General features: G+C 41.2%; 1 protein-coding gene across 1 annotated transcript; it reads left to right on the forward strand.

Annotated features, from left to right (window-relative positions):
• Positions 1–770: 770 nt before the first annotated feature.
• shmt2 (serine hydroxymethyltransferase 2 (mitochondrial)) lies at positions 771–21,628 on the forward strand. Its single transcript, XM_076111104.1, has 12 exons — positions 771–919; positions 8,401–8,592; positions 11,276–11,355; positions 12,298–12,498; positions 12,710–12,791; positions 14,844–14,966; positions 16,566–16,705; positions 16,885–17,047; positions 17,419–17,518; positions 18,671–18,826; positions 19,546–19,653; positions 19,906–21,628. The coding sequence occupies exons 1-12, from the start codon at positions 887–889 to the stop codon at positions 20,031–20,033; spliced, it is 1,506 nt and encodes a 501-aa protein (XP_075967219.1). The 5' UTR covers positions 771–886; the 3' UTR covers positions 20,034–21,628.
• The last annotated feature ends 254 nt before the right edge of the window (positions 21,629–21,882 follow it).

Below are 21,882 nucleotides of genomic sequence, written 5' to 3' on the forward strand. Positions count from 1 at the left end.
ACATGTCACAGATGTAGACTTGCACATAATTAACAATGTAGATATGTATTGAAAAAATAATGAATAAGTGATAACTGCTTTCACTCTTCACTTGTAGGCTCTGTCATCCTGTGGCCATTCAAATTAAATGATATAGAAGATGAATGACTAAAATCAGTGCTGGAAATTAACAAAGTAGTTTACATTTACTCACGTGCTGTACTTAAGTACAATTTAAAGGTAGTTGTTCTTGAGGTTATCTCAATAGTTCCATTTTCTGCTCCTTTATAGGTTACTTCTACTCCACGACACAGAAGCAAATGTACTTTTTGTACTTGTTTATATTAATATTGCTTTTATTGTTTCTGTTTTTACCATGTAAAGTGTCTTTGAGTACCTTTAAAAGCTCTATACAAATAAAATGTATTATTATTATTATTATATACACGTTAATGCATCAATAACAAGAATCATATTATATAAGTAATTGTGAAATGGGCCAATCTTTATAATTGAGAACTTTTACTTTTGGTACTTTAAGTACATAGACTGTACATAAGAATAAGAAATATAAGAAGTTTAAGTAGCCTATATTCTGATGATGAAACTTTACTTTTACTTCGGCTAATCAAAAGCAAAAAAAACAACATTATTTTAAACGGTAGTGGTATTTCTACTTTTACTTTAGAAAAAGGTTGGAATACTTCTTCTACCACTGAAAACAATGAGAGAGAGATACAGCAGTAGTGGGTTCCTGTCACTGCTGGCTTGCGTAAGTTCTCCACAACGACCTAAATTTCCCAGCAACCCTTTCGGCCGGTGAAACGTAGCCACACGTTGCACAACAACTTCTTTGGAGCCTGTCAGTTGAGCCTGTCCGTCTGCATCTGCCCTGAGAACTGGAAACATGCTGTCCTTCGCTCTGAGACGAGTCACGCGGGTACGTGTATTATACAGTACTGGTTATGAGTCACTGCTTATATTACGGTGTGCTTGAGTTGGGTTAGTTGAGTTACCTTAGCTGTCGTTTCTGTACGGTTGACCCATGAGCTAGCTTAACGTCAATACGGTTACTACAGGTGTGAGGGGTTTAACTGCCCACCTGTGCTTTAACAAGTCACCAAATGTAAGAATAACTCCGTCAGTTACACGCTAGCTGTCTTTGCTGCCCTGTTCGTGTGACACATTTGACATGTCGGTCGCTTGTTAGCAGATAAGCTAGCAGGCTAGCTCTCAGTGTTATGTAGCTGCAGTTGCGACCACGTTATGATGCAACAGCCATTGCAGTTTCATCATGTGGGACAAGAAACAGCAGCGACCAACACGCGTCTCTGTATCACCAACAAATCCCAATGTAACAAGCTCTTTTGGGTTATTTAGTGACGGTAACTTAAATAAGTTATTCTATAATCAATCAGAATTATACAAGCTGCTTTTTGTTGTTGTTAATTCAAGTGAAAAGCCCCAGTCCTGGTAACTCTATGCAAATAATGCAAGGCTGGGTATTCAGAAAGGCCCCCTAATATAAAGCTCAAAGTGCAAAATGAAGTGTACTGCAGGAGGACCGAGAAAATATTAACTTTCTACTTTGAGGTAATTATGTAACAGATAAGGCTGTGTTTTTGTCAAAGCAATGGTTCTGCTGAGTCAGCAGATTGTTACATTACTTTAGGGTAGCTATAAAGATAGTGTAAGCTTAGTTTTCCTAATTGATATTATCTTAAAATATATGGTGAATCAAAGGTCCACTTACCTCAAACTAATCATGAAACTCCAGTAAAGTATTTTAAATACCTTTCAGAAAAGCGCATTACAATTCAAAGGCACCACAATCCTCCGTCACCCTTTCTAAATCCAATCCATCAAAATTACAACCTCCAAGTATTTATTGCAGGTTTGTAAATAGTATCTTATACTTCAATGAAAATCTTTGACATTGTGTTAATAATTTAACTTTACAGATGTGCTTAAGTACACATCACAGATTACAATGTGGAGTGGGTTCAATTACCCTGGTTAATTATTAGCATTTATTATTATTATATATTTTTAAACTCTTTTTCCCTGTTAGGGTAATTGTAGCCCCCTTGATTAAAACTTTTTTTTTTATTGACAAATGAGTTGCCCAGTGATCTCATTTCAAAGAAATCCAGTTTTATAATTTGACAGATTTTTTAATTAAATAAGTTGCTTGGTGAGTTGAGGCATCAGGGTGATGGAGGTGTTGGAAAAAATAAACAAGTTGGTTGAGGGCTATTAATACCCTCATTTTGAACTTTATGAAGTGACCCATTTTGGAGATGGTGCAAATTTCATGTAGTTTCTCAGAAACAACTAGGCTAAGCCACGTCTGTGCCAAAGCTGTGTGCCATGTAGTCAGACCTAGTTTTATAAGTCACTGTCGGTGTGTTTGAAGTTTCCCATAAAACTGACTGATTCGCATGCATGCTTTTCCTATTGGTGGTAATTGGTTAAGTGTGCATCTTAATCAAATTTTAAAAAGACTCACAAGACTCTTGTTTCTTCTTTCGGTGAAGGAATGCAGTGTCCTCGCATGAACCGTGTACGTGTGAGGAAGAGAGAGACAGATTTCAGGCCATGGGCTGTTTTTTCTTGTTGCTGTTGACGTAGGTCTGGGAGGTGTACCGGTTCAACCGGTATACTGGTTTTAATTTCCCGTATGATGTGAACTTTTTAAGTGCCTGGTAATGAGAATCAGGTGTGTGTGGACGGAAAGCTAACAGTTTTTGACCGTGTCAAGGTGGCGCGTCAACCGGCATGTCAGTTTGAAGTTTCCTGGTCTTATATTATCCTGTCAAGTAACCTGTGGTATTCCGTTAAGGTGTCAATATGCATTTGAATAAATGGATCAACGGATCGAAAGAAAGACAGCGCATTGGACAGTGAAATGTTTGTGGAACACGTGTCCGAACAAGTTCTCCCGTTCGCCCCCCAGTGGCTTTAATATATAAAATGGATATTTGTTAAAGTCAGTACAGCTGGTATCTACATATCCGTGGAAAACGGACTACTTTGGTCATTATGGGGGTGCTTGCTCTTAAACAGGCCGGGTTGCTGCAGGTAATGGATTCCTGTGTGTCACTTTAAGAATAAAAATCTAATCCTGTTTTGAAAAACATTTCTCCCAGTACAAGAGTCACTTTTCTATCTATGCCTACAATATATTTATTTTGCTGAAGAGAACATTTCTCTATAGATTATTTTCTATATATTTCCCATCTACTTTTCTATAAGCTTTCTTTTTTTTTTTGCAATTTTAGGCTGTTGAAATAACTTTAGCTTCTGTGCAGATGATGCTTGAATTACATGGATTTTGCTCTGCATAAATCTTCACTTCTCACGAAATGTAGAGGTGTTCAAGCTGAGATTCAATGTGTTATGATGGATGAAGCACCTGGACAATCCACCTTTTAATAATGTAGCATTTCAATTTTCAGGTTTTATTTTTGAATGTGTAGGTTCTGCTTTGTGAGACATTAGAGAAAGAGAATGAGATCCGCCGAAACATCTTTAACTTTCAGGGCTGCTGTGCTGAATACTTAGAAATGGTGCATTGTTTGGTAATAAATGTCTTCTTTACTTTTTCAGTGATTAAACATGCAGAAAAGTAAGAAGCTTTGAAAGATGACGTTCCCATGTCTGAAGCTGTTTTTTTTTTTTTTTTTAACATTCTGCTCGTGCTTGATAATAAGTTACTGGGATGACTTTAGTCATGGCTGACAAGAAGGAGAGTCAACATTCTGTGATGTAACCAGGAAACCTGTATCAACCTGAAACACTATTAACATATCTAGACAGTTACCTTCTGGTTCTTATCGATGCTGGATTTACCTCATAGACAATTTACCTCCTATGTATCTTTAGTTATATTGTGTACTCAAGTGAAAACCAAGAGTAACGTAGGGTTACATATAAATACAAATGTATGAGCAAATGGTTAGTCGTCCAAATCCAAACTAAAAGTACTCGTACTGATCCGTGCTGATAGAGTAGAGATTTGTTTTGCAGGGCGTTGGTGAGAGGACCTGCTGCCCTCCATAACTCCTACTCATCATGCTTTTGTTTGAAGTTCTGATGGAAAGATTTTCAGCAGCTTTTCCAACTTTTCTCCAAAGTTACAGTCAACAGGGGTTGACATGTTTGGAAGAGATGCATACATTTTTGTTTTCATCTGTTGTCAACATAAACCCAGTGAGTGGTATTTGTGCATTCAGTATTACCCAGCAATATGACTAATGTTTTTTTGTTTTTTTTGTTTTTGACATGTACTTCTATAAATTGACCCAGAAATAGTGTTTCGGAGTCACAGCCTGTCTGACTTCATCACCTCCCACGCCGAAACCACTAGAATACCAATTTAATGCTTTTATACACACACTTTTTTGACAAAACTAACACAAAACTGTCACAGCAGAGTTATTCTTTAGCTATTTGAATTCATTTAACAGGAACAGAACAGAAACACATTTTTCAGGTGTCATGACTTCATCCATTTTTATTTTTATTTTCAACAGCGATGTTTATAAGTTGCTTGGAGCTACTCTGATTCCATGAAAGATGACAGCCACTTCCTTTTAAATTTGCAAGCGTTCCTCAACCAAGACCAGCCTAAACACGCGTCAAACAAACAAATATCTGCCCATGTCTTGAGATGCCTTACACCACTGCATGTACCTCATGCATGTTTTAAGCCTTTCTGCTCTTATTTGCTCACATCTTGATCATCACGAAGCTCTTCTGCATCCAAATAAAACCATTGAATATTCAACTATGTGAAAACATCCCATGGGGTTATGGGAAATTATACCAGGCATTTTTTCCTTAGTTTCTGATATTTTATTGACAAAATGATTCAATTATTTGCAGATTAATTGAAAATAATAACAAGCCCTTGTGTAGTCAAGTTTGCTCCACCTGCCGTACCGGTGCTTGCTTAAGATTTATGCTCCTGTCAATTGAAAACCAACAAACTGATTCCATCTCCTTTTACTAGTGATGTGAGAATATAGTTAGAAAGTTTCACTACTGATTTAGCCGTATTTAGGTGGCTCAAAATTGCCCTTGGTTGGCCCGAACAAGATTTTACAATGCAGAAAAAACCCAGTTATAGGAGCAGTATTAGGAGCATATCTAGTGGTGAGGTCGCAGATTGTATCCATCTGAATACCTCTCCGCCTACTCCTCCCTTTGCAAGCATGCCAGAGAGGTAACATACAACGTGACAGGCTCTATCTTGTTTGGTTTGTCCTTCTACTGTAGAAACATGATGATACAAGATAGAAGTGCAACATGGCAGACTCTGCTCCCTATGTAGATATAAATGGCCATTTCTAAACGATTCTAAGTTTAAGATGAAAATACACTAATGTAAACATAGTTCTGAGTATTTTGCCAATAAATCCCCCTGGATCCTACACACTGTTCCTCTTAAGTGTGTCTATTTTTGATTTAACAAACTATGCACTTGACGGGGACAATGAGAGGGTTGTGGGCACAGGCACTCTCTGACAATGCCAACAGTACAGTCCACAGCACACATCTAGAATCCCTGAGGCACCAGGAAGCCCAGAGTAGAGCTCTTTCACCATCATCGCCACAAAAAGCATACACGTATTGTTCCACCGCCTACACCTCCTGAAGATCAGCTTTGTTGCAAGCATCGCTTATGTCTCCGATTGTCTCCTTGACAACCCTTTGACCCGAATACAGCGGAGTCGCCCTGAACTCGGCCTCCGTCCCTTCACGCCTCTGCACCCCATCCAGATTTCTCAGTCTGGTGTTATCTAAACTGAATCGCAGGGCAATTTGTAACGGACAGCCCTGCTATTAGTCAGTGACAGGGAAAGAGGCGACTACGTGTCAGACTGACGGCTGCCGCTGACTGTTGACACTTCTCTCTAACCTTACATATCTTCTTTTTTTTTGTCTCCTCTCTACTCCTCTCTGTTTTGCTTCTAATACCTGGCTGATTGTTGTTTGGTGCAGCCTCTGATGGACAGCAGTCATCTGTAAAATTGACCCGCATTAGGAGCTGCTTCAGGAAATGGGCAAAATATTACAGAACTAGGATTAATGAAATAGTTTTCTTTCTTCTTCTCCGCCATTTGTCTTTGGCCACAGATGTTTGACAAGGAAGGCAAACTGCCAACAATTGCCTTATCATTGTCACTCATATGCAGTGCATCTGTGACTCTGCCATTATCTGGTGCTCGGCGCCCCGGTTGATGTGGCCTATCCCGCCCCGTTTTTTCACAGCAAAGTTTTCATCAAGTTCACCTTCAAACGACGGCATCATCTGTCGCCTAAAAATAGTCCAGCTGTGACATATTCGGTGCTTGTATCTTGGCTCTCACTTTTCTTGGATCAGTTTATCTCGTGTTCATTAATTAATCTTCCGGTTCTTAATGATCAGGGCTGGGAGACGAGGCGGGACCGCGGAGAGGCGGACCACAGGGACTGACCCGCGTGTTTGTTTAAGCTCAGTGCTGTCCCGTCCGGACGCCACGGAAGTGATGGCGATGACAAGGCGAACTAATAAAAACGCTGCATGAGTGCTGCTTGGCTGAGCGTGCTTAGCAGCTTTGAATGACAGGAGGAGGGTGGGGAAAGGAAAGCAGGGATGAAGGTGGAGGCGAGGAGGAGGAGGAGGAGGAGGAGGGAGAGTCACCCTTGTCTGTTTTGCAGTCCTCAGTAGCGCTGTAACCATGGCAGTGTTGGCTTGTGTTGTGTTTCTCTCTGCCGCTGCTTTCCCGAGCCTCGGTGTGTCCCGGCAGAAGTGCAGACAGCGAAGGACAGTTCCCGTCAAGATTTAATGACCCGTGTGATTTCTCAGCGAGAAACTTGTCCTCAGAGGCAGCCCGACCTGTCTCCCCAGGCCTTCATCTCTTCCAGAACCCAGAGGGGGGGGGGGCTTCTCCCTTTTCCACCACCGCCACTGGTGACAGAAGGCCAGAGTAGAAACTGTTAGAAATCGGCCATTAATGTGCAAGTTGCCTCCCCTGGTGTGTCACCGCTGCTCCCTCTGCCACCCCGGGGAGCAGATGAAGAGGCGGAGTAGAGAGGATTGGGCCTAACAGCGATGGAGTAGATAAACTATCTGCAAGCTGCTCCTGAGGATAAAGTGTTCTTAATAACTGTTTTTTTACAAAGAATGTTGAACTGAGGTTGGTCAGAAAGCTTCTATTACTATTTCTATTTCTGCCCAACATTCAAATTCTTAATTTTTTTGTCATGAAATGTATGAAAAACTAGAGTTGGTTTCTTCACAAGATTTAAAGCCACTACAAAAGATGAAGTACCCAGACATTTTTTACACCACATGGAATAAGCGTAAATTGCATTTTTTAATTTTTTTTTCATGTTGGTGTCCTCATCCAGTGCTGAGCATTGTGTTAATTGCTTTTTAATGGCGCCATTAAAGGGAGGTTGTCCCTCACACCCCAGCACACCTGTACAGATGATAACTATAGGTTAGCAGTGGTGGGATTGATCTCAACACAGAGTCATCGTATTGTTGATTAAATGACGGGAGTGAGCCACTTTGTTGTAAATGCTATCGACCTGTCAAAGAGGGGGTTTCTTCTCTATTTCTGTGTCTTCTCCCACACAGTCACAGCGCCTCTCTGTTGAAGTGCACACGTAAAGTACAGCTGTAATACAGTGCAATCCTTTGGTGCCGTCAAAGTTTGTATATCACCGATGGAAAGTGTCTACTGTATGCAATACCAAGCCATGAATCTAGTGTTTGAATAATCCATCACAGGGTTGAAGCCAGTTTGGGATTCGTGTTTAACGTTTCAAAAAGAGACAGTGAAAACTGTATGGACTCTGCACACTCACGTGATCTGGCATTGCAGCAGCAGCAGCAGAACTCGCCGGCCCCAGTCCAGATTAGATAAGCGGGAAGTGCTGAATCTGTTCTCTATATGTCTCCTTCGGCACACTGGGGCTGTAAAAGTCAGTCCCCCAGTTTGCGGAAGTGCTGATAGAGGCATAATTGAACAACCATGCTGATTATTGATATCATGCAAACACGCCAGTTTCTAATTATACCGGGCTACATATCGGAGTGTAGGAACAGAGGAGGGGACTTCAAATGTCTCCTTATATATATATACGACAAATCAGGTTGTTACCTCAAATAAGTAAAACGATCAAATGCATTCTGTAGAAACGTATTCCTCTGTTGTAATGTCTCTTCACTACGTAGTATTACTTTTATTAAAGCAGTGGTTTTGGTCGATACGTCAGTACTCATGAGACCCACTTTAGTGGTCCAGGATTAGAAAATGTGTTGACGATAACTGTCCTATCAGTATACAACTATTACTACTTTCAGTTGATCCTTTCCCCTCTCTCTCTCTCTCTCTCTCTCTCTCTCTCTCTCTCACCTGTTCACAGCCACTGTGCCAGCGAGCCCCGGTTCATCTCGGTGTGCATGGCCAGCAGTCCCACGCCGCCTCCCGTGCGGTGGAAGAAGATCGTCCATGGACGGGCCAGGAAAGCCTGGCCGAGGACGACCCCGAGATGTGGGATCTGATGCTGAAGGAGAAGGACCGGCAGTGCCGCGGATTGGAGCTCATTGCATCCGAGGTAAGACATCTTGCTCGATGTTTTTCACTCTTCATGTAGGAAAGGATAGTGGACATTTCTTTCAACCTCTTGATTAGTCTGTCAAGAACATTATTTGCCCAATGCCTTAAAAATGCCGGCATGGAGTTGACAGCCGAGAAAATATTTTTTCATTCAGTCAGCCTTAAGTACAATATAAAGACTGATCCTATACCATTTTGTTCCGATTGATTTTACTAATTTTTAAAGAAAGACATTCAATGTAAACACTTACTCAATGCAGCACCTCCACCGTATGTTGGCAATGGAGATGGCTGAGAAACACCTCATCACGTCTGATTTAATGTTTTGGCAAAATGATTGGATGAATGAATCGTCTTGCTAGCCTCATGGATATCTATTTTTTACCCATATCACTGCTGGCAGCGTTGATAGAGAAGCCCTTATCAGTGCTTCATCAGCGCTCATTCTGGAGATAAATACCGTGCGCACAGCACGTCCAGTACAACATGATATGGGTAATGCATTTGAAATTCATACACTGCAAGTGTATTCATTCTTTATTCATATTTATTCCTAATTCATCTTGCTGTTGTATGTTTCAATATTTTGTAGCAGTATATTTGCTGTTTGTTAAAAGGTTAAGGGGCTTGCTAGGGTCATGAAACTGTGACCTTTTGGCTCAGACATACAAATGATAAAACGGATATCATGAACTCTGCCAAGAATAAATTCATAGTATTCAAATATAGCTTCCTAAGTAGTGCAAACGCTCACAGGATACAGTACTCTTTGTAAGCCAGGATCGTCAGTTGTTGCAGAAACATGTGGGTTACTCTTTGTTTCCATTCCAAGGCTTTATGGTGTGAAATGGAAAATGTTCCTATTCAAAAGAGCAGAAGAGGTTTTATCTTGTATTGTTCTGTCTCTCTCCTCCTGTTTCTTCTTCACCACAGTAGTTTTTCAGTGGAGCATAGCGGCCCCCTCGCTACACAAAGCCTGACCGCTCTAGTGTGAGATAAAGCTGATATCTTCATCCTGCCTCCTCCCCACCTCACTCTGCCAGGCACATCACAGTAACGGCTCAGGGAGGCATTCCTTGAATGAAAAGACTACCATACATGTCCACACACACACGCACACACACACGTGCACACACACTTAAAGGCGCTGAGAAGCACATGCATTTCCTTTTGTAATATATGCAGTTGTCTGCATGACAGACGGACGCAGCAGAGAGCTTTTACTGGAGCTGTTATCTCCCTTGATCTCCTCTTGGCTTCTAGGTGAAGCATTAGCATATACACACACACACACACACACACACACCTCAACGAGGGAGACAGTGTGGAGACTAGAGTGTACTATTTGTTCTTGTATCAGACTTTATAACTGGCCATTGTGATAATATACAGTAAGAGTGTTGTGTCAGGGGGCCGCACCAGAAGAGGTTCACATGGTCAGTTACTGTACAGAGTCAGGATTGTGAAGTACATGCAACAGGTGGTCACTCCAAACGTATTCGTGTTGGTCCGTATCATATAAACATTGAAACATGTTTTTTATAGCATATTTGATTGTGTTTTTTCACATAACATAGTTGCTTACAGTAGGCTTACTATAAAATAACTGCTTTCCCTGAGTTTGTTTTGCATAATGTGCTATACTATACACATTTGTATAATAACCCTGTGGAGTGGAGAGGAGAGAAGTGACGTTTGGATCTGTTGCGGCAGCAACATTTGGAAACAAGTTGGATGACGTTTCTGCATCTCCAGCATCCACAAAATACCCTTTTTAAATACCAAAATAACTTCCAACCAACAGTAACAATTCACTCCTCAAAAAAGAAATCCTCAGCAGAAGAAATTCAAAGAACGGTATCATCGTAACAGTTAGCTGCAGCTAAAGATGACTTTCATCATAACTCAATCTGCCATTTATTGACTTGATTAATCGTTTGGTGTTTGAAACTGTGACAAATTCTTTTCGCCCAAGTTGACGTCTTCAAATTGCTTGTTTTTCTAACTAACAGTCATAACCCCCCACAAATACACGTTCATTATTACATTAGTCAAAGAGAAACTTAGAAATCCTTACATTTGAAAAGCTAGAACAAAGGAATATTTGGTATTTTTTTACTTGATTTATGACATAACAAAAAAGTTTATCGAAATATTAATCAAAATTGGTCTAGCTCTAATGTCATTTTGCTGAAATCAGGTGAGTGAAATTTGTCAGCGATTCCAATACAAGTTACTGATATTTCATATTAAACAGAAATACTTAACTTGTCTTTTCATCTTCCAGCACACAGACGAGATATAAAGAACACTTTTTGGGTATGATTATACCCCTTTTGCAGCAAACAAACCATACCTACAAAAATTTGTTTTTCTGCAAAATGATTAAAAAAGGCCACAGCAATGTATCTCAGCATGTGCAGAGACGTTTATTGCATTATCTTGTATCCTCCAGCAGCGAGGCGATAAGCATTGTGAAGTGCAGAGTGTTAGTCTATGGAAGTCCAGAGGTTCAATACTGTAATGATTGCCTTTAGCTGGAGGGGGATTTCTCACTATCACTTAACAGACTTTAATTTGCCGTCCTTGTCCCTTCTGTCCACTCGAGCCATTGATCCGAGAGTGTGTGTGTGTGTCTGCTTGTGTGTGTGTGTGTTTGCTTGCGTGTGTTCTCGCCACAGAATTTCTGCAGTCGAGCAGCTCTGGAAGCTCAGGGCTCCTGTCTGAACAACAAATACTCTGAAGGCTATCCAGGGAAAAGGTGAGTGTGTTTATTGAGCCACACCCCGGCTTATTAACGCCGTTGATATTCCCTGCTTCAGGATATTTGTTGCATTCATGCACACATAAACACGCATACACTGGTTTATACTGTGTTCTCTAGCTTGCCCTGTAATAGTACATGCCAACCACACGGCAAATAATCCACAGCCTCTGCTTTGCCAAACAATATTCCTGAGGGCATACATTGGAAGAATTCAGTTGTTGCACGTTTTCTATTTTCAGTTTTCCTATTTTCTCGTATTTCCCTCAGATAATTCACATTTATCAGCTGACCTGTTTTGAAATGCTTCTCATTTGATGCCTTTGATTCCTGCAATGCAAGCCGACCGTAAATCTCCCTCCCACTGAATGATTTTTTTATGTTTTTCCCCCCCACATCCTACTCATCTGCTGTTTGCACTAAAATGCAATGAAACTAAAGGATGATCTCACTGAATGAGTGGTTTGTAAAGTAGCCATCTGTTGCTCCTTCATCTGAATGAGCGTTATCACCTAAGATGTCCCCAATTTGCTATGGTAGTTTTGGGTTAACGTTGGTCTAGATTACTCTGAGTCAGCAGCCCCAAATCACCGGCCCGCGGACCGACACCGGGTCACAAAGCATTTGCTACTGGTCTGTGAGGAAAACGGCTAAATAAATAAAAGAACGGAATAATAAATGTATAACATTATAGGCTATCTGTGCGATAATTGCATTGAACTTGGCACGGTCGTTCTGCTTTCTTCTCATCTGTCATTCCCACAACTCACAATCACAACGCTTACTTACTTACGTTATTACTGCTGCCCAAAAACCCCCACTTATAACAATTGAAATCATATTATAGTTTAATCCAGCAGGTTATTTGCATGAGTGATGCATCTCTTAAATTAAATGGCCCGAGGGTCTCTCTCTCTTTGTCCCCATCCATTCCCTCAGATACTACGGTGGAGCAGAAGTGGTCGATCAAATTGAGCTGCTGTGTCAGAAACGAGCCTTGGAGTCCTTCGACCTGGACCCAGCTCTGTGGGGGGTCAACGTCCAGCCGTACTCCGGTTCCCCCGCTAACTTTGCCGTCTACACGGCCGTGCTCAAGCCCCATGACCGCATCATGGGCCTGGACCTGCCTGACGGAGGACAGTGAGTAGTCACCACAGCTTTCCTTCTATTCTTGACCTGCACCCGCTCACTTATAATCTCTAATTTCTCATCATTTTCTTAGCTGCCTTCGTTTCTTCTTTGGTCAAAACTCGTGCACCAATTGCACCAGAAAAATCAAGTTGGTTTCAAGGTAATGTAACTTTGTGTTTTTCTTTCCATCTGTTTACATGTTCCTCTCTCTCCCCCCCAGTCTGACCCATGGCTACATGTCTGACGTGAAGAGGATCTCTGCAACCTCAATCTATTTTGAGTCCATGCCTTACAAGCTAAATGTAAGTAGAGAGCCCTTCTGCTGATATCACCTAACATGTTGTGAAGGGAATGGGACAACACCAAAAAAGTGAGGCAGAAACAGGTTCAATATTATTTAAATGTGAACCTCTTTCAGTGTCAGATGAGACAGTTATTAATTCCAATAGTTCCATTTTTTTAATGTCAAGATAAATGTAGGCACGGTTTTCAGAGTCGGTTGACTGACTTATGAACCGACCACCACATGAACCGGTACTGTCGGTCACAACTGCCCGTGTGTCGGAGGCTTCAGGCGTTTCAGATGTCTAAAACTCGCCAGTGCAAAGCATTGCTTATTCTGCTGCAGCACTATGTACAATCGTTCAGTTGTATTATTGATCATCTCCGTTACTTTGTAACTTTCTTCCCCTGATTTTACAGTCGGTAAGAAATTGTGCTGGACAAACAAATACTGTGTGTGAATATTCATAAGTGAATATGTCATGAAGTATGTTGTGTATAAGGTGTGTTGCGCTGCTCCTGCAATTCACTGTAATAGTGACTGTGAGAAAATGGTTACACTGGGTACCTTTGTTTTAGAATGTTACTAATATATTGCCAATATAGTACACAGCGATTTCAGTCAGCTTTATCTGAAGCTATCAAATGTAAAAACTTGGAGAAACAACACATTGGTCATTCTTTTTTAACTACTTCTGTTGGAATCATTGACGAAAGAAGAAGAAATTACAAATCTACAATGAGCACAAATATCTAAATTTATGTTAAATATTTTAGGCTCTCTTCGAGGAAAAAAAGAAGAAAAACAGGATATTGATTTAAATAAACCAAAAAGAGAAAATGTAGGAGAAAAGCTTCCTTTTTTGGGGAAAATCCTGTTTGCTTTTGTGACCCCACAGGGACGACACAAGGCAGTGTGGGTAGGGCTTTAGTGTCCAAACTTCAGCCCAACAAGCACTTCCTGCCAAAAGAGGGGCGTAAACCTCTCCACTCACAATGCAGCCTTTCAGTCCTCTTGGTTTAGTACATGTTCAACATTCAAAGTGCTCTGTTTTCCACCAGCATTGAAATCTGTACACAACCAGGGTCCCGTAGATATGGGCGCATCGTGTATTGGTGCATAGTATTTTATTCCTGGGGTCATAGTTGTGTGGTGGTGTTGGTAGCGGCTGATGGATGGCCATGAGAGCCTGCGTGTCCAGACCTGCTGATGTATGGGTAGGCAGGACCCCTCTGCGAGAGAGATAATGGGAAATCGACAGGCTGGCCAGCACCGCTGGCTCTGTCTTCACAATGAGCAGCTTGATGGAGTGAGGGGGCATCCATAGGTGTGCTCTGGAGATGGGAGATTATCAGGTTGTCTAAATAAAGCGTTCCCACCTTCTTTTCTCTTCTCTCTTTCTTGTCCGTGTCTCCCTTATTCTCCATCCTTTCTGTCTCCCACTTTGTTTTTCTGCTCCGTCCTGCCGTCTTTCTCTCCCCTGTACCGTCTTTCCTCTCTGACGCTTGGAGGAGGAATAGACGCGTGAAACCGGAGGTTCAGGCGCAAGGCACACTTGTCATTTGACTGGTCCAGTCTGACTCCATTTCATGTGACTCAGATGTTCATCCCCCGGATAATGGATTGTCTAACATATCTCAAATTTCTTATTCCAATGAAACGAGCAGATAAAGTCTCCAAACCAACCTTTGATCTGTTCAGCCTCATCACACCAGTTGAGTAGATCCCTGAAAGGCTGAATTTGGATAAGTAGGGGTGCATTACTGCAATTGCTCAATCTTCTTCGTTGATATGATGGGTTGAAATGTCTCCCTTCCATAAATTCCTTCCCCCTTTTAAGGTAGCCAAAGTACTTCAAATGCATCTGCTTCAAATGAGCTTCAAATGGAAAAAAAACTCTTTCGAGTTGATATGTTTGCTCTTCATCTGACAACTTTTTCTTATCCTCTTTTGTCTTTTTTTTTTTTTTTTTCTCCTGACCCTTACTCTCCCTTTAATATTCCCATATTCATCCTCCGCCTCTTTTTTGTCTCTCAATCTGTCTCCCTCTTCGTTCTTCGTTTCTCCGCAGACTACAACAGGACTCATAGACTACGACCAGATGGAAATGACGGCCAAGCTGTTCAGGCCCAAGCTCATCATCGCTGGCACCAGCGCCTATGCCCGCCTCATTGACTACGCCCGCATCAAGAAGGTGCATGGAGAACTCTCTCTGTTTACCAAACGCACCCAGCTTTTGTCTGTCTGTGTTTGTGTGTGTGTTTTGCTCTACCTCATCCTCTCCTGCTACCTGTTTTCTCATTCTGCAATATGAAGGTCAGAGCAGCTTATTACTCGTATCTAAAACTCAGTCAACCTTTTCCTCTGAACCGTCACTCACACCTGCTCCTCTCGCTGAAAGCAGGCTGTTACCTCGCCAGGATCACCCCCCCACCATATCTTCACTAATTCCTTTCCCACAGTGGAGACCTGCCTGCTCTAAATACTGAGCATTCACTCACAAACTTCAACACATCCCGACGCAAACCCAATTGTAGTGTCTCTCACGACACAGATGCTTTTCTCCTGCCTACTCATCCAAACTGAACGTGTATGCTCGCACTGACTCGCGCGTGCAAGGCAGCAACTTTTAACTGCTCACTTCACTGCCCTCTTTGGCAGTGCACAAGAGGCCCTTTTATCTGTTTTGTTATACCCGCCCGCTGATTCACTTCATTCACTCCGTGACTGCTTCCCTTTGTTGCTGCAGAGCCCCACTTTAGCTAGTACCGTCAGATGGAGTGTCCCACCATTACGGAGCTGTGTTTTTATTAAGCACCATAACTACTTTGCCACTAGGCCTGAAGTAGGGGCCATATTTTTCCCCTGGCGTGTCTCTGCGGAACTATTTACTGTTTTATGGCAGAATCTGCCGGGTCGGGCTCCTCTCCAGATTTTCAGAGTGTTGTTACCTAGATTTGAGCAGCCTTTTTTTATTTATTTTGTATAAATTTGTTTCACTATCGGCGTTCATCAGCTACTGCACGTCACCCTCTTGTGTTCTTTACCCCCTCCAGTAACCCTGCCTCTTAATCTAATGAACATGTGCTGATCCAGTTTAGATATCAGTGGAAAGGAAGATTGTCATGATAATGAATATTAATTGGAACACTAAAAAGATTGTTTACCGCTCTGATCATTCGCCAGCGAGTCATTTGCATGTTAGCGAGCTATTTATTGGTTTTGCCTTTTTCAATAAATGCTGGCAAGAGACTGCAAGGATTTATTGAATTACGCTGTAATATTTCGGGCCTCTGAAGACCGCCGAAGAGTGTAATAACAGCATGTTTGAAATGCCTGGCCTTTGAGAAGATAGGTACTGCTTACAGTTGTAGAGTTATCATCAAATCTTAACGGTGGGGGTAAAATGCTAATGTTTTAGCGCCAAGAGGTTTTATTTCACATTTAAATATAATATGCAGCAAGTTTAGGTATATAGTTTAGTTTTATAATAACTATAATGGTTTCTGGTAGCACCCTATACATCAATGATAATATATGCATGAATATATATTTGGTATAAATATTAGTCAGTTCACATTTTTGCTCTGTGTTCCAGATTTTAAATTAAGCAGGGACTGAAGCTGCCGTGCTGAATGGCAGCTGAGTGGAGGTTTGAGTGTGTTTACGTCTAGATTGGGGATTTAGGGTCTTGTACTGAAAAAGTTCAAATGTAAATATAATTAGTGTGAAAATGTCCTGTTTCATACATGTGAATCCTAATGTTGTGTTTGTTCCCTCTCTTCACCCTCAGCTGAGTACTGACATTAAGGCCTACCTGCTGGCTGATATGGCTCACATCAGTGGCCTGGTGGCCGCCAAAGCCGTCCCCTCTCCCTTTGACCATGCTGACCTGGTCACCTCCACCACACACAAGTCCCTCCGAGGAGTCCGGTAAGAACAAGAGACGCCGCTGCATCATTTTAGTTAGTTATTGTTTATTAATTGCGCTTATAGTAATTTTGTGATGTTTTGATTCCCTTCCAATGAGATGGCTGTTGAGCCTTGTTGGGTTGTAGAGAGAAAGTCAACGGTGAAAATGCTTTGTCAGTTAATTAGTCCGTTCTGTTCAGGGCTGGCATCATCTTCTATCGTAAGGGCGTTCGCTCAGTGGACAAGAAGGGGAAGGAGGTCATGTACGATCTTGAGGACAAGGTCAACTTCTCTGTGTTCCCCTCCCTGCAGGGCGGGCCTCATAATCACGCCATCGCTGGTGTGGCTGTTGCACTCAGACAGGTCAGCACAACACACTAACTAATGGCCGATTTCAACTTTATTGGTATTGATACAACACTTAATTACCTTGGTCTGGTATTTCCTAATAAGAACTTGATGACTTTGATCCAATTTTAACAGTGAAACAAAATGTTACCATTGAATTGCGTTGGTTCTACTTGACAAAGGAACTTGTTCCATGATCTACAGTGGGCATCGGTTACTTCTCTTCCTCAACTGTGAACTGGACAACATATGTTTTTATAATAGAAAGTTGTTTTCTTCATATCTGATTAATAATTCCTCAGCCCCAACTGAAAACAAGCAAACTCTAACTGTAGTTCTTCTGTCTTGCTCAACCCTTTTGTTATTTTGTGTGTGTTTGTATCCAGACACAGTCTCCCATGTTCAAGGAGTACATCTCCCAGGTACTGAGGAACGCCAAGTCTATGGCCGGCGCTCTCCTCAGCAAAGGCTACACCCTGGTATCAGGTAATCTAACTTGTATTAAAACATTGTTTTTAGTAATTCACAGGGAGACACTGGCTCAGCAAACAGCAGAAAGAAACACCGAAAAAACAACACACAACCCAGTCAATAAAGAGAAATGTCCCGTCACGAAATGCAAATTACATGACAGGGAAAAAAGGCATTTAAATTCATGAAGTGCAAAGAGGCTAATGCCAGTGTAGCTGTCCTGTCAGTCAGGGAAATAAAACCAGATGAAAGTGGTCACTTTCCGGTTGTGAGCGAATGCTTGAATCTTGTACTGCATTTAATCCGCTGGCCTCAGCTCTTTTTTGATGTATAGCCTTCAATTGATACCCTAAACAATACAGACTTGTCCTGTGCTTACACTGCATTGTGTGCATGCTCCTTTTTTCAATCTCTGTAGATGCATGTGTAAAAAGAGTGTTGGGGTCACAGTCAACAGGAAACTTGTAAAAAGGAGTGTGTACTAACTCAAGTAAGTTGGTTGTATTGATAGCTAAGGGAAAATGTATTACATTTATCTACAATATAAACTCAGTTTTCAGTTCATTAGATGCATCTTACTTAAGTAAGGTAGGATGTATTGCAGGATTGTTGTATTAGACTGCATTGATTTAAGAGAGGTGGTGATTTAACTGTGATCATTTCAGAGGGTGTAGTTTGTGTCTGATGTAGCCAACGCTCCTTCATATAAAGAGAGACAAACCTATAGAAACACCTCTCTCTATAATGCAATACAGATCAGCAGCACCCTGACCTTTAGCCTCAGAAATGTTGTATTAGACTAGATTACTCTTAGCTAAGAGTACCTATGAAGGTATGAAGTAAAACCTATCTACATACTGGATATACTGTATACATCTAACATAAATACAGTGCTCCGATGAAAATATAGCAGATGCACAAGAACTTGTGAAGATGTGAAGCATTGGCGGCCCTGACTACACATTACTCAACAATAATTTGGCTTCATCGTTAACCGCAGTCCGTTTCATATCCTACAGCTAACAAATCTAGTTGCGTTACCTCATCCATGTTAAACTAGTGTTGAGGTGGTCCGATCAAAGGCTTAAAGGGGAAATTTGTGTCTACAAAGCTTTGGACTTTCCTCCTCCTTCAAAAGTGTTTTACTACGAATGCTGAATATTTCAGACGGGACCGACAACCACCTGGTCCTGGTTGATCTGCGGCCTAAGGGCATTGACGGGGCTCGGGCCGAGAGGGTGCTGGAGCTTGCGTCAATCACCGCCAATAAGAACACCTGCCCCGGGGACAAGAGCGCCCTGACTCCTGGTGGCCTCAGGCTAGGTGAGGAGCAGCTTCACATTACACTGCGTTTAGCTTGACTCGGACAGGATCTTGTCATACTTATCATCAAGGATTACTTCAGAGACCACATAAAGAAAATGGTGCTTATTTGTGTATTCAAAAAGTTTCCAACCCCAAAATACCTGTAAGTTATGTCAAGATAATCGGTCTTGATATGATCGCCAACTCGAATTTACTTTTCACGAAGCATCCTCTTTACTTAATTTCAATTTCACTCACTTTAAAAAAGAAAGTAGTTCTGTAGTTCTGCATATGGAAATTAGTCAGCCACCCATTAAGCCACAAGCACTGAGCAGATCATGATTAATTAAGTATGTTTGGGTTTTTAATCATCTTCCAGGAAGTTCAAGAGCTCCACATCTACACCGCCACATTTTTAGCATTGTCTTAAGGCGAGAAACTGCACTTATTACCTCCTCAGTGGTTTATTCGATTGAGATTTGATCTGCACCGTAACGACCCATCGGCCATCGGCATCATTGTTGGTTTGACCCATCTGGAGTCTGTAGATTTATTACTGATATTTCAAGAAGCTCGAGGGCTCTGTTGTTTTTTCCCAAAGACCATATGGTTCTTAAATAGAATATAACGCAGGAAAATGTATTAGAGACCGTTAAACCTGTAGAAGCAAGAGGAAGTGAATACCAGTCCTGACTTTGTACTTCAAGCTGCACATTTTGTGTTCTTCTCCAACCCAGGTGCTCCAGCCCTGACATCCAGACAGTTCAAAGAAGCTGACTTTGTGAAAGTTGTCGAGCTCATGGATGAAGGCTTCAAGATCGCCTTGGACGTCAAGAAAAAGACCGGTAAGCGTTCTGTGAGAGGGGAGACCGATAACAATGTAGCCTGGTATTTGACAACAACATGGGCCTCAGATTTCTGCTTTTTTATTTTGAAAACTATGTCGTTATTAGAGAGGCAACAAAAGTACAATATGCTGTGTGTTATGTTAGATTGTTGGATACTAAAACATTAGCTGGAGCAAAAAGCCCAATGCTGATAAAATAAAGGAAGCTGAATGGCCATGAGGGAAAGCTGAGCCTTTTCTTTCTCTTTAGGAAAGCTCCAGGAATTCAAGAACTTCCTTCTTCAGGACCCAGAGACCGTGGCTCGCATCGCCAACCTGCGCCATCGCGTTGAAGCTTTTGCCAGGCCCTTTCCCATGCCAGGCTTCCACGACCATTAAACCAAACACCATAGAGTCTGTGGGGCCATAACAGCCAGGTGAAGCCGGCTGAACAAAAGTGTACGAGGAGATGGGGAATGTCACGATAGTGAATTGTGGTTGCTGCCTGTGAAACAGGTTGACTCCCTTTTGTTTCCAATCAGATCTGGGGATGCTACATATTTTTTTTTTTTTTTATACATCTTGTAATCCATCATGTAATCGTTCATGTAAAAACTTGGCCTTCAGTTTGGGGTAAAGAAACAGTCAAATGTAAGGGATTTTGTAGAGCCGAAGAACCTATTTTCTAATATATGCGTAAAGATCTATCTCAGTTCTTCTTGAATGTGGGTGTGTGAGAAGAAAAAAACATGTGATATCAAACAACAACCAACAGCTCTTGGTGTCAGAGACTCTGTGACTTGATTGGTGTATAATTAGTTTTTTATAATGAGATACACTGAGAGGTCTTAATGCTATAAAGAGTCTTAATTAATGTCACTAATGTTTTAATTACATTCACAAGGAGATGTGTGCATGATGGCTTTCTTTTCTGTTTATTAAACCAGGTACACAAGATGATCGTATGAGGTGATGGGATGTTCTGCCATACAGTGTTGTGCTGGCTCTTAGATTTATGTGGGGCAGTTTTTGAAGATCAGAAATGAACCCAAAATGTTGTCAAACATTATTTATGAAAGTCGGACCTTTTCACTAAGTAGAGATGTGTGCATCTCGTCTCTAAAGTTAGATTGCACAGGAGGTGGACTAAATCCGTTAAACATTTTTTTAATATACTAAGCAACTAAAGCAACACTAGAAACTGTGTTCACGTATGTTTACAGTTTTCTTTTTTTAACCAAATCAGATATAAGCTCATTTTCTTTTGACGCTGTTGCTACTGCAAGGTCTCTTTTTTCTTGTTCCAGCATATCAGTGATGTCAGATTTGAATTGCTAAATAATTTGCTATGATAGATGAATAACCAAATGGAATAATAACAGAAATGTCATACTGGACTATTTTATACTTTTAAGTGCGTTTACAAAGTATCTAAACTTTTCTATGTATCATTTAAAAATAATCAACCGTGTAACGGCCATCATTTCACATTTATCTTGAGGTTTCCAATACCAGCTGATTTGTTGCACTAGAAGAAAGACTCATAGTGCAGTGTGCCTGCTCTTACACAATGGTGTTCAATAATGGAAATTGTGAAGCAGCTTTATTTGGGAAAAACAATGTGTGTGTGGCTCACAGAAAGGAGGTGTTGTCATTATCACTGCATCAGTGAGGAAGCAACAGTTCTGTTCGTAGAGCACAATCGAGAAAAGAGCGTTAGAAATGGTTACTTTCTTACTTTGCACAAAACACAGCTTCTAAAGTGAACCAAATCATATCAATTATCCACATCGCAAGTTTTTGACAGACTAAACATTGCCAAACTATACCAAAAGTATTTTACTGCTATGTTCATGAATCTGTTCATCATCTCGGATATGTTGCCAGCCTTTTTACTGTACATCAACTCAGTTTGAACTAACTTTCTTTTACAGAGCATTTCATTAACATTTAATTGGTATTAGCTGTGTCCAAATAAAATCCAATAATGCATACATAGTTTGTGTTTTGTCATTGATATCAATACACATCACTAATTACACATTTTGTTACCAAAAAAGCCATCTAGTGTGGAGGAAGATGTCCTTTAGTCAAAATGCAATAATGTTTCAGTAGCAGCCAGAGTTGTGGTATTATTGCAATGGCAAATAATCTGTTGAGGAAAAAATAGCAGTTTCTGCATCTGTCTTCAAACATTTACTTTATAAACTGGTCTGGAACCAAGATGCTGCTCGCTTACTGGTGTGTT

The sequence above is a fragment of the Anarhichas minor genome, unplaced genomic scaffold (assembly GCF_050575085.1).
Source record: "Anarhichas minor isolate MPS153535 unplaced genomic scaffold, ASM5057508v1 ptg000043l, whole genome shotgun sequence".
Taxonomy (NCBI): domain Eukaryota; kingdom Metazoa; phylum Chordata; class Actinopteri; order Perciformes; family Anarhichadidae; genus Anarhichas; species Anarhichas minor.

Coding starts and splice junctions, on each gene's coding strand:
- shmt2 (XM_076111104.1), top strand. CDS start 887: ATGCTGTCCTTCGCTCTGAGACGAGTCACGCGG. Junction 12,499..12,709: donor GACCTGCCTGACGGAGGACA/GTGAGTAGTCAC, acceptor TCTCCCCCCCAG/TCTGACCCATGGCTACATGT. Junction 12,792..14,843: donor CCATGCCTTACAAGCTAAAT/GTAAGTAGAGAG, acceptor GTTTCTCCGCAG/ACTACAACAGGACTCATAGA.